The following is a 13,044-nucleotide window of genomic DNA, read 5'->3' on the forward strand; positions in this document are numbered from 1 at the left end:
CTGCAACTTAAATATATAATCAGTGACATATGGTAATACTAAATACAGGGGAAAATGTCATTGTTTAAGGCAAATTTCTGCATTCAGTCAAGACCCAATAGTTGTAACATCAAACTGTAGTTTCCATTGTACAGGAAATAAAGCATCATTTTTTTTCCAAAGAAAATAGACATGCAATTGCATGCCTATTATGTTGCTTATGTAGCTTTATTTTTAGCTTTCTCCATGTTGCAGTTACTAAAGGGCTAACAGAAGGGAAACTGGGGAGAAGAAACAACAACAGGCAACACCCAGATCGTGGTAGAAAGGATGAAGGAGATGTCTGCACTATGAATATATGCTTTTTCCCTGCAGTTGTTTCTGAGCAGTAAGCTGCTGTGTCTGTGCTGGGGACCCTGCACCTTCCCCCTTGCTTCTGCAGACATGGCAGCACTGAAGCAGTGCTGAGGTAAGGCTATGGTGCTGTAAGGACTGTGGAAATGCTTCTCTCGGGGCTCTTTGTCATCATGCAACATTTCTCTCCTGCCCCATTACTCCCAAGGTAGGGGAAGGAACTATCTGCTTGTTCCTTGTCAGTAGGAGAGGTAGGGTTTATATCAGATTCATGTGAAGCTGCAGGCAGACCTTATCTTTGCATGGTTTCAGCCTAAGAAGTGATGCTTGCAGACCTTTGTCTCTCAATCACCACCTTAAAGAGGAGCAGCTCAGGAATTTGACTGTTGTTGTTGGAATTTATGCAGAAAGAGGATTGCTTTTTCTGGATTTGAGAGCTTTTTGATGGGTGATGAAAGCAGACTGTTGGTTTAAGGTCTATCCAGTGTCAGCCCGTTTAAGGTCTATCTAGCATCAGTCTGTCTTCTCCCTCCATTAGTACAGTTCAGTGATGTACTGCTGGCCTTCCCCTCTTGTTGGGTGGTGCTCACTCCTTACCCTCCTCATCTCCTGTGTTCATTCTGGGCGTTCAGTGCTTCTACACCACTGGCATTTTACTTTATTTCTCCTTCATCTACTTGTCTGGTTTTCAGGTGTGACCCATAATGTGCAGTGGTTCCTCCTCTTGCTCTCTAGCTGTGAGTTTCTGATTTCTCTAAGCAAACCAACAGTCTGCAGCCTTGACATAGCTGATTTATCCTGTCTTTGTCTATGGCAGGGCTGTGCTTAGTTGTCCTGACAGAGCTGGTGACAGAGGTGCCATAAGTGCATAGATACAGAGGACAGAGGTTTACAGTTTTATCATTACCTGAAAGATTCCCATTTTTTCCTGTCTCTTACCCCAGCAACATCTCTAACTTGAGAGCATTTTGGCTGCTTTTTCTTCCCCTGAGCTCCATCTCCTCGTTGGTTTCTGCACACAGCCCCTTCCTCTTTTTCATAATTGACTCGTTTGCTCCTCTAGCCTTGCACTTCATCCATCTTCCTATTTCCCCCTCTCTGATCTGCTCCTCATGTCCGCTTCCTTCGTTTTTGCTGCTGGAATGTGAAGCATCCCTCCAGAAAAATAGAAGGTCTCTGTGAACTTTTACCACCACCCCCCATATTCCCTCTTCCTTCACCTCTATCATCTCCTCCCAGATGGTGGGACAAATACTTGCTCACATTCATTCTCAGGCTTGTAAAACTGGCGTATTCACTTCTCTTTCTTTTTTACGTGATGATGTGAAGCAAGGATAATTCTACACATTTCTCTGCTCCTCAGTGCTGGGCTCCATTTGAGGAAAATGTTTCTGAGGCTATTGTGGTCTTTGGAGCGCTGCAGAGCTCCAGGTCTCACTGTTGTGTTTTTCCTCTGTATCTCTTTGACTATGACAAATTGCTGCCACATTTACTGCTACTCAAGATCGAAAGACAAAAGCTAAATCAGTCCCAGCCATTGATGAGTACAGAGAAGTTCATGGATGCAAAGAGCATTCTCTGTCAAAGGGCGTTGTTATACACGTAGGTATTCTCAGTCACTGGGGTTTTTTTCTGCTCGCTGAAGAGGTGCTGGGCAAAGGGCATTTCTGTCTGCTGCGATGGCACCTGGTTTGACCAGCCTCTAGAGCAGTTCCCAAAGCTTTATGGAAATCATGAATCTCAGTTTTTCAAGAACATGAAAACACCTGTTGGGAGATGGACACTTTGGGAGCCCACTAGTTCTCTCTATAGACAAATCTGCAGGGTTAGGGTACCCTGGGCTTGTCAGAGTAATTTTGACACCACATGTCAAATTAGGCAGGTTACAGAAAATAATAAATGCAGCTTATTCTAGCAGAGTACGTGATATCTAACTGCTATCTAACATGTACATGATATCTAACAGATACCTAACAGAGTACATGATATCTAACAGTACTGGGAATTAAGTTACAGAAAGAAAAAAAAAAAGAAAAGAAAAAGATCATTGATCAGCAGCTGCCTAAAACCCAACTTCATCCCCCAGTTTCTCATATGTCTTCCCGTGGTATGCCAGCTAGGGAGAGCCCACGCTCCCACACTCCCAACCTTTATGGGACTTCTGCCTTGTTTTTGTCCCTGTCCCTGTCCCTTTTTTTTTTTTTTTTTTTTTTTAATATGTTTCCCAATTAGGCAGCTAGTGAGTACAGTGACTCTCAAAGGAAAGCCTGGCACCACTGTGCTCTATTTTCCTATGGCTAGATTTGGAAATACCAGTTTGTGTTGCTTTCATGCTGGCAAAAATGCAAAGACAGAATTGCCAACTGTACTTTTCCTGACCAGGCAGTTGGTTTTGATTGATGCCTTGCTTTTTGCACGTATGGAGGGAGGAAGCGCTCTCAGTAGGCTTGCTTTCCTCCTGCTGTTGCCGAGCTCCCTTGCCAGCCAGTCCTCCTAGCCCAGACAGATGTCTTTGCTTGTTACAGAACTTCCCAGGTTACCTACATTAAAGAGCAACGCACAGATACTGTATTAAATCAGGCAACTGTCCTCTGCCTGCTTGTTCAGGTTAGATGTGATATATAAACATGCTAGAAAATGGTTTCAGCAGTGGAGTTCAGACTGTGCAACACCCACCTTGAGGCACTGGCAGTTTTAGGAGGTTGCATTCCAGACATTAAGGCTCTTGTGGTGAAAATGATGGACACTGCAGTGCAGAAAGAGCAAAAACCTCAGTAAAAAGAATCTGTCATGCAACTGCATGCTCTGATGACCACAGCTTTACCACATTCACGGGCCTTGCTGTTCTTCTCAGAAATTGTCATGCCATGGTACAGGGCAGGAACTTAAATGTCTGGGAAGAAAATGTATTTTGGTAAAGTATCTATGGATAATGCTCTTAATTTTCACTTGCTGAATTTTCTCCTTGCTGGCTTCTTTTAGAGCATCCATAACTCAGGTTTACTTGACAGCACTACAGAAACAGACATGGCTGATATCTTGGGAATCAAAGACATGATTATTTTTTTTTTTAAAAAGGCTGTCTAGCCTGTTTTATCCTTCCCAGCCTAATGGAGGTTTGTTTGGTACAGGACATCCTCTGATGATAATAACTTTCATCATTTATGAGCAGAAGTTTATTTTCTAGTGAACTAAAAATGTTCCTCCTAAGACGGTTTTCCCCGTTTTCTTTTGGGCCGATTTGTACAGCCTGAGATCTCAGTTTAAATTTCCATTGTACATTTTCTTCATCTTTTTTAATCAGCCTTGCCATCCAAAGAGGTTTCTTCTGCTGAAACCCTTCAAAAACTGCTCAGACCATTTACGACAAGCACTTTCACAGGCAGTAGCTCTACAAAAGTGAGGAGAAATCGAAGTAATTACCTATAATAACGAAGTTAAATGCAGATTTAAGTGTTTGTGAATTGCGACTGACTGAAAGGGTGCCAAACATTTTGCAAATATACACAAAAAGACAGGCCCCTGCTCTAATCGGCTTGTAAATTAAAAGGAAAGTACATTGGCAAGAGCAGAAGAGATGATATGACATGCTTTAAATAGTTTATAGGGAGCTGGAGGATTGTTGTTTATTTGGTGATGTTGGGAAAATATTTAATGTGCTTTGGTTAAACTCTTTATAGAAATGCTTCTCCTCCCCCAGTTTTCTTTTCGAATGACTGTTTTGGAGATTAAAACCAGCAAGTTTAGAGTAGATGGAAAATGGAGAAACGTATTTCCAAATCGACAAAACCGCGAGTAAATCTTTATAGATACTTTTTATGTGAGTCAGGCTTTCTGAAGTAATTATCGTAATATAAGAAAGGACCAGCGCTTCACCGCCCCTGCGGACGGCGAGCCAGGGTCGCAGCTGGTGTAAATTGAGATACCTCCTATCTGGTGTGCACTGCTGGGAAGGGGGTGTACCGGACCCCCCCGCAGCCCCCCGGGCCAGCACCGGGCCCGCACCGGGCGGCACCAGCGGCTCCGGGGGCGGCAGCGCGGGGGGCCCGGGGCTCCCCGCACCTCCACTGCTCGCAGGCAGCTAGACCTTCTTAGCGTTTAAAGGGCTTTTACAGCAAAACTACAACTCATTAAAAAAGGCAAAAAAAAAAGCCAAAAAGCAACAAAACGCAGAACTCCCCAAACAGGTTTATTTTTAGATTCGAGTTGCCATCGCTGCAGCCAGGTGCAAAGTGGGGTGCAATTGCTTTTGCGAGGCCACCGAATCGGGGCAGGCTCCAGTTACTGGTGTGGAAAGCTGAGACAGGTAAGTGAGTATTTCCTTTAGTGCCGTCTTCCCAGAATCTGGAAGCTGACCCTGGCAGCTGGGAGACTTTTTGCTCCTTCCCCTGCTGTTTTATGTTGTTGGTGATATCTCCGCAGATAAGTGACTTCACTGCATCCGGAGTTTGCATTCAAAGCGGAGACTAATTGCGAGGAACGTTTCAGAATAAACACATTTCTCTTCCAAAGTAGTTTGCTTGTAAGGAAAGAAAAAATATATCAAGGAGGTTAAACAGGATAATTGGTTTTCTTTCTTGTCATTTACTATATAATGCTCTAGAGTTTCGTTTTGAAGTACAGACATCCTTAGCAGGAGGCGCGATACAAAAATTCGGCCTGCAACCACCACACCAATTTAAGCAAGAAATGCCCGTGAAGCCTTTCTGACATCTGATAATACAGGAAAAAAAAAACATAAAATAACGAGATGAATCAGAAACTCGTGTCCCTCGTTCGGAGGTGACCCAAAAATCTCAACAGCTTCTGAAGCGAAGGCTTCAGGTCCTGCATCAGTTTTAAGCGCTATTGCAAACTGCAGCTGAAGTGTTTGCAGCCGAACACAAATTTCCAGGCTTAAATTGCCTTCTTCCTGTCCCGGGATGCCAGGGCTTTGCACAGCTGAAATTGCACAGCCCTTTCCCCCGGATCCTCTTACTTGCAGCGCTCGAAGCCCCGCTGCTCCGGGCGCCCCCGTGCCGCTCGCTGCCAGCCCGTGCCGCGCCCGGCAGCCTCGTCCGAGCGGCCTTTCACTGAGCCCCGCTCCCCTCTCTGTCGAACCGGGATGGTGTCACGACAAATCCTGGTTTGTGCGTTCCCTGCTCACCCCTAGCAGAGCCAGAGGTAGGTTTCATCCCCTCCCCTCCTTTGCTATTCGGTGCACGGTGACTCCGTGCCCCGGCAAGCCCGGGGCTGGCAGCGGGGCAGGGGGGGCTGCCCCCCGGGGCGAGGGGCTTGGAGCGTTTCGCAGGGCACAGAGACGAGGAGACAGGAGATTTCCAGGGGAGAAGGCGCTGCCCGCGGACTTCCTCGGGACCCAGGCCCGAGTGCCTCCACTTTCCTCGGGGCTCCGCCGAGCGCACCGAGCTGTGAGACGTCGTGGGAGACACCGGCTCCGCTCCCTCCGCCTCCCGGGCCCTGGCTGGGGCAGGCGGGGACCGCAGGTGGCTCAACACGGGGAGCGGGAGGAGCGGGAGTGGGCTCCCAGCCGCGGGGAGCCCAGCCGGGAGAGCGGGCCGTCCGTGCGCTGGAATCGCCCCTGGCCCGGGCTGCTCGGGGCGGCCGCCCCGCAGCGCTTGCCGCTCGTACCCGGGCCGGGCCGGGCTCCCCGCAGACGGCTGCCCGCTGTCTGGCCGCTCTTCCGTGCGGGTCCTTGCGGCCCGGCTCCCGGCGCCATGTGTGCCTCTGTTATGGAGTCCCGCTGCTCCCCGCGGCCCCGGCACCTCCCGACCCCGGCGCGGCGGCGTCCGCAGGTGGGTGCCGGCTCCCCGCCGCGCCGGGCCCCTCACCAGCAGATGGTGCTGCGGGCGCCCCATCCCCGGGGCTCCGGGGTTGCGGGGCCCCGACGGACCGCACCGAGCCCGGCTCAGTCCAGCCTCTCTCAGCCCTCCGTCGCCGGTCCGGGCAGCGGCACCGGGGCCCTGCGTGCCGCCTGGCCTGGACGAAGCGGGAACGGGGACGGGCCGCGGCGGAGGGCCCAGGCAGGGCGCTGTATGCGTCCCGGAGCTCGCCGGCTGCTGGCATGCGGCAGCCCGCGACTTGCCCAGGACCCGGCTGCTGGCGTGGTAGGCTGCCCGGTGCTCGTGAGGGAGCATGGCCCATTGGGGGTGGACACTTCCTGAGATGAACGATCGTTCCCGGGGTGCTCGGCAGCCGTCACCGATCCCAGGCCCGGTGTCACCAGCCTGCGCCCAGCGCCGAGACCCGCGTCCGCTCGCACCTCTGCAGCGCGCCGAGACCGGGTCGTCCTGCCGCGGGCCGTCTCGCAGGCAGGGGCCGCGGGCTGGCCCCGACGCGAGGGACATCGTCGGTTCCATCGAGCTCTGTTGTCCTTTGCACCCCCGATGCGGACTTTTCCACACCGGGAGCTGCCGCTGTCGCTCCCCTCCTTTCCCCGCCGCGGGTCGGACAACTCTGGGCCAAGAGGCCGGTGGGAGCGGGCGGCCGGCGGCCCGATTTCCCGCGCCCCCGCCCCCTCCGTGCCCGACCTGCCTCCGTGCACTCGCCGGCCGAGCCGGTGGCTCCGAGCGGGGCGATCCGGGCGTGCCGCGTCGGAGCTCCGGGTGCCGGCGGCCCAGCCCCGCTGCGCCCGTCGAGTCCCGCGGAGCCGTCAGCGCTCAGCACCGGGGGCCTCGCCCAGCCCTGCCGGTCCCGCTCAGTGGTTTGGTTCCCCGCCCCCCGGTGTGATTAATCCCCCTTTCCCCCAACCAGGGGTCGCCCCGCTGCCTTACCGCCTCGGCCATTCCTGCAGCTGGCGACAAGATAAGGCCGGGCTGGGCGGCCGCCGCGCTCCGGCCCCGGTCCCGACCCCCCCGGTGACTCGGTGTCCCGGCTCCGGCCCGGTTTTGTGCGGTGCGGGAGCTCCCGCGGCGGAAAGCGGCTGCCGGTGGGCGGCAGAGCCGGCGCAAAGCGAAAGCTCGGTGCTGGCGGGGCTGCGGCGGGCCGGCGGGCCCCGAGCCGAGGGGGTTAAACCAGGAGCCTCCCCTTACCTTCAAAAAGTTAAAAATGTCTGGAGCCTGCATCTCTTAAAGGGGCGGTGCTGGCTGCAAGGAGTCTTGGCACCGGCTGCGAGAAAGGCTGGTCAGGGGCGTGAGTTCCCCTCCACCAGCACCAAAACATTGCAAAAAAAGGCAGAGCGCCCCACACTTTAGATAAGGACAATTAGCCACCAGCGAGCCCCTGCAGACAGCAAGTTAATTAGGGGTTTCCTGCTCTCCGGCATGCCCTGTCCCAGCTCCTGCCCCCCCGGGCTCTTAGCCCTGATGGCACCTGGGCTGGCTCTCATGGCCACCTTCTCGCTGCCCTCCCAGGCCGGGGACAGGAGAGCGCTGCCAGTGGAGAAACCTCCAGGTGTGAAGGGAAGAACTCTCATTCTCCTTGATGTCAACACCAAGAGCCCTGTCAGGATAATCAGTGAGAATTTCCTCTCCCTACAGCTGGACCCCTCCATCATTCATGATGGCTGGCTCGATTTCTTAAGGTAAGGCAGGAGCCCCCCGGCGCCCTCCCCACGCTGCCCGCGGGGCGCCCCGGCGGCCCCGCCGCCCAGCCCCGCCGGGCTCCGCGCTGCTGGCGGCGCTTGTTGTGACGGAGGGAGCGAGGCCATGGTTTCCATTAAGATGCACATGTTTGCAATGGAGAAAGCATTTCGGAGACTTATCAGTTATGACTGCAAAAATGTCGTGCTCCCCTCGCTCCAACAACCGCTCCTCTGCAAAAAGCACAACACGGGGCCGAGGCAGCACAGGGAAAAAAAAAACAACCAACCAAAAACAAACCAGCCCAAAAAAACCCAGCAGCAGGAACGGGGCCGCCTGCCGAGCCGAGCCTTCCCCAGGTCCCGACGGGCGGAGAGCGGGGTGCCGGCCAGGTCTTCAGAGCCCTCCGCTCCCCGGACTTCCAGCCCGGCGCGGGGGGCAGAGCCAGGCTGCAGCTGCGCTGGGCTCCACCGGCGGTGCGGAGCGGCCGCGGCCTGGAGGCGCTGGGACGGCCGGAAAGCCCTCTCCCTGCGGGGTAAGTCGGGGAGCGGGTCTCCCCAGCACGCCAGCTCCAAGGGTCCCTTCGGCTGCCGCCTCCGCCTCCGGGGAAGGAGCGGGGCGAGGAAGAGGGAAGGAGCGGGCGAAGCGGAGCCGGGCCGGCTCCCGCTGCCCTCCCCTCCCGTCCCCTCCCCGCTCCGCTCCCCGGCGGCTCGGCCCGCCGCACGGTCCCGCGCGGCGCTGAGCGCTTCTGCCGCCGGGACGCCGCTGCACTTGTCCGGGGGGCGCCGGGGCGGGCAAGGGAGGGGGGGTGTCGGGGGGTAGCCGGGTCCTGCCGGCCTCCGGGCCACCACCGGCAGGCGGGGCGGCTCCCCGCTCCCGGGCCGCGCCGCTCGGCCGGCGCAAAGCCCCGCAGCCGGGCGCCGCTGCGGAGGTACCCGTGCGCATCGCGCCAGGCGGGGCAGCAGGGCCCGGAGAGGGCAACGGCGGCTCCCCGAAACCCCGTGGCCGCTGGTCGTCGCCGGTCCCGAGGCAGGGCGAGCCCGGCCCGGCCCGCGGCGCCCTCAGCCCGCTCTCTGCTCTCCCCAGCTCCCGGCGGCTGGTGACCCTGGCGCGGGGCCTGGCCCCCGCCTTCCTGCGCTTCGCGGGCAAGAGGACGGACTTTCTGCAGTTCCACAACGTGAAGAACCCGGCCAAGAGCCGCGGCGGGCCCGGCCCCGACTACTACCTCAAGAACTACGAGGACGGTGAGCTCCGGGGCCGGGGCGGGGGGCGGGCGCGGCGGCGGGGGGCTGCGGGCGCCGGGCGGTCCCGCTCCGCCTGCCCCGCGCTCCCCGTGCCCCGGCGGGGCCGTGCCGCGCCCGGGCCGTGCTACTGCCGGGCACCGGGCAGGGGAGCCTCCCACGAATCCTTCCCTTCCTGAACGGGGGGAGCCGGGAGATCGGCGGAGCCCGTCCGCCCGTTGCCGGTGGATCCGGCGGACGCCGACCCCCGGGAACAAAAGGCCGGCCCCGGGGAGCGGAGCTTTTCGCGTCCCACCGCTCGCTCCGCCGCACCCGCCGGCTCCCTCCGCTCCCAAGCCCCGAGCGGGCACCGTCGGGCGCAGCGGGGGCTTTGCCGCGGCTCCTGCCGGGGACCGGGCACCGCGGCCCCGGGATGGGGCTCTCTTCTCCCCGGGGCCCGGTACCGTGCCGCGTTCCGCCGCCCGCCGCAGCCCCGGGCCTCCCACCGGGCGCGGTCGTGGCTGGGCCGCTCGGTCCCCGCCGGTGGGTGCCCGGACGAGGCTGCTCGCTCCTCGGGGGCTCTGCCATCGCAGATCGTGCCGAGAGCCGCCGCCTGGCCCACGGCTTTCTGCTGCTCCCCTCCTGCCCGCGCCTCTGCCCGCCTCCCCAGGGCTCCGCAGCTGCACAAAAGGCTTTCCGCACCTTTTGCGGCCCTTAATTCACACAAAGAAACTTCGTAGAATAGTCAGGGCCAAGTGTCTCTCCTAGGGCATTTATTTTAAAAAGCAGAAGATCATGTCCGCATGCAAGAATTTATCGATTTTTCTCTCTTGCTTGGTTTTTTTTTTCCAAAAACCATTTTTCCCCTTACTCAACATCTTACAAAAATTAGTTGAAGATATTTCCATAAGTAATTTTGAAGGCCAATTAATGCCAGACATATCCCAATGGGCAGATCTGTGGAACAGAGGAAGTTTTGCAGAGATCTAGTCAGCAGTACAGTGCTGAATGGAAAAAGCAGATGCATTTGCCAGTTTTCTGATGGCTCTTGCTCCCGCTGTTCCCCCATGTAACATCTGATCTCACTGAGATGAATGTCCCTCTATTCCCACACGCAGGCAGGTGGGTAAGTTTGTGTGCTCCATCTTTCTCTTGGTCTCCTAATTGGAGCAATCCTGATGTTATTCCCTGTTTTTCTTGTAACAAATCTCAGGCGAAGGGTTTGTTGTAAGCTCTGCCTACTGAGAAGCACTTTGGGAGAGAATGCTGACCAAACCTGCCACAGCCACCTTGAACAGAAGAAATTAAGTGTAGTGCATAAAATTGTGGATGGGACTCATCCGAAACATTTGTAGGAATAAATTTTCCCACTTTCAATATTTCAACAGCTTGCAGGAGAGAACTTACACTTATTAAATGTCTTCACAACAGCTTTCATGTTAGGAAGGACTGCAAGCTTTTGGCTTCTTTCAGTTTTCCTCGTGGCAATAAAGTTGAAATGTAGCAGCCCTTCAAAATGAAGCTTTTCATAGAAGTTGTAACCACAGGTCTTAACTTTTCATCACTTAAATATGGAACAGAACCATTGCGAATGTGGGTGAGGGAAGGAGGGGACACATGTGGTGTGTATCAAGCATCGGTGTAAATCAGAAAGGTGTGGCAAAAGGGATTTCCTGCCTGGAAGCAAAGCTTTCGTATTTGTTAAGATCTGTGTGCAAACTCCAGGGCTAGAGTTGCTAGTAGCTTGCATCTTTTTGTGCTGAGACTGTACTGAGCGCTTCACTAGAGGGATCCAGTTCTCCAAAATGAAATCCTGATGCCACTGCAACTTGCTGCCCTGCTGTACTGGATCTGAGTGGCCATCTTCTCCTTTTGGAGCATTGGTCTGGTTTTTGTTCCTTCATCTGTGGCTTGCCTGGGACCTGCCTGGGATCAGGGCATGCACAAACATGCAAGCAGATGCCCTTGCTGCAAAGAACTTACAGCCTGGGCAGACAGCACAGAAAAAAGATGGCAATCAGCACCTGAGTGTGGGGGAAGCCAGCAAGCATCCTGCTAGGTACCCTTCCTCCTCCCCGAGTTATCTGGTGTGGTTGGGGTTGTTTTCCACATCTGTGGGCTTTTGTATGTCCAGCATCTATTTTCTGAAATTTCTTGTCTAAGCTTTAGTGGCACAGGAGTGAGGAAGAAAATGGGGGGCTCCATTAGTTAAAAAAGAAAATCATTAAAGGAGAATTTTCTAAGTCTTACGCATCACCTTAGTGATTTTCAGTGAATGACAAGGTTAGCTTGGTGTTTTTTGGCTTCAAGTGTTTGTCTGTTTGCCCGGTGGGTGCACACAGACTCCAGGCCTGTGGCCCCAGCCCCTGGGCTATTTTTGCAGCCCCAGCGGGTGTTCCTGAGCCTCATGTTCCCATGTAGCCTGCACGTAGATGGGGAGGGAAGGGCACATCTTATGTTCCTCTCAGCTGCAGCAATTCAATAGCATGCAGGACTGAGAGGTGAAGAGCATGTGTACAAGAGTGCTCAGAATTGCAGTTACTAGCAAGTAACTCTGTGAGTAGTTCACATCACAGGCGGCTGCACTCCTCTGCGTGCTCATAGGCCACCCCACTGTGGCCATCTCAGGCATTCAGATGGGCAGCAGCAGCAACAGGACTGCTTTGCAGCATCCTTTATGAGTCCTCTGCCCTGTGACCACGCTTGCTGGAGTTTGAGTGAATGTCTGTGCAGGGATCTTTGTGCTGTAAATCCTCCTCTGTTACCCCATTGCCCTCCAGATCAGTTATTCCTTGCTGCTGCCTTTGATGGTCTTTTCTATCTCTGCCTTCACCTTCCTGATGATTGGACCTCCTCAGAGATTCGCCCTACTCTTTCTCTTCTGTTTAAAATTATATTGATTTCCCTTTCAAACTGTTACAGCCATGCATAAGTCCACCTTCTGAAAATTGTCTTTACCTAGACAGGTATCCGAAGGTAGGATTCCCCAGCCCATCTTTTTCCTCTCCTTTCCTCCACAGAGAGCATGGGTACTCTCTGAGGGTTTATAGAGGTTGCTTTTGACTTGTATCTAAAATGTACTTCATTTTTCTGAAATGAGGTGTTTCCTTTAGGCTTCAGGGTCATTCTTTTCTTGTACAAATTCTTCCTGGAAGCACAGACCTGGAAGTATTGTGTAATACCAGGTGTGTATGGCATCTTTCCTTTGTAACTCAGAACAGCCTCACCCCAGTCCAGACCAGTCATGTCTGGGCAGTAAAGGTAATGAAGTGGTGAGTGATCTGTAGTGGCAGCCTGTGAATGCCCATGAAGAAGGTGCATGTGGCAACTTGTTTCAGCACTGCATATAAAGCTGGCCCAGCAATTTCATCACCTGGTGGCAGATTTGTCCGTACCTGACAGAGCAATTTGTAAAAGTGGTTGCCTATGATGAACGGTTCAGGTGAGCCATAGGGTATGCAGTCGCTGCTGTTGGCAGCATTCCTATATGTGCCTGCTGAAGTCTGCTAAATATTAGAAGGTCGTCTAACTAATTTGTTATTTTAACACCCCTGTCTATAGTGTGCACCAGGGGGCTGCCATCCTGTGCAGCCTCTACTTTGCGTGGTCAGCCCTGGAGTCCACCCTACTTGGGTATGGCACTGGCCAGCCTCAGGTCTGTTAGAGAATCAGTTTAATGTATGTCAAGCTCTGTGGTACCAGGAGGTGGGGCTGTGCCAGAGACTTTTTGACATTTGATGATCAAGAGGTGTAACTTTTTTAGCCTGAGAGACTTTTCTCTCCCTTACATGGTGTTTCTCTGTATGTGCCCTGCTGAGTTTGTTTTTCTTCACCAGCTGTGCTAAGAGTTGTGTTTTATTATCTCCTGCCATAGGCACATATGATCGCTGGGCAGGTACCAAGGTGTAAGGTCTCATGCTTTGTAGTAGACATGCTTCTCCTTTTGCTGTTGGATTGCATACCAAGCAATCTGT

The 13,044-nt window shown here is 54.3% G+C and overlaps 1 protein-coding gene across 2 annotated transcripts in view; it reads left to right on the forward strand.

The window, feature by feature from the left end:
• Positions 1-7,590: 7,590 nt before the first annotated feature.
• The window catches only part of HPSE2 (heparanase 2 (inactive)), a 111,997-nt gene continuing 106,543 nt past the window's right edge, over positions 7,591-13,044 (forward strand). The window contains exons 1-3 of one of the 2 annotated variants that reach the window (XM_080402342.1): positions 7,591-7,852; positions 8,169-8,385; positions 8,937-9,094. In XM_080402342.1, the coding sequence (XP_080258468.1) occupies positions 7,593-7,852; positions 8,169-8,385; positions 8,937-9,094 (635 nt within the window). In that variant the 5' untranslated portion in view covers positions 7,591-7,592. The remainder of the gene's footprint in view (positions 7,853-8,168; positions 8,386-8,936; positions 9,095-13,044) is intronic. The other variant, XM_080402343.1, reaches the window with a different exon arrangement.

This window comes from Falco punctatus (assembly GCF_963210335.1).
Source record: "Falco punctatus genome assembly, chromosome: 9".
In the NCBI taxonomy this organism is placed as follows: Eukaryota; Metazoa; Chordata; class Aves; order Falconiformes; family Falconidae; genus Falco; species Falco punctatus.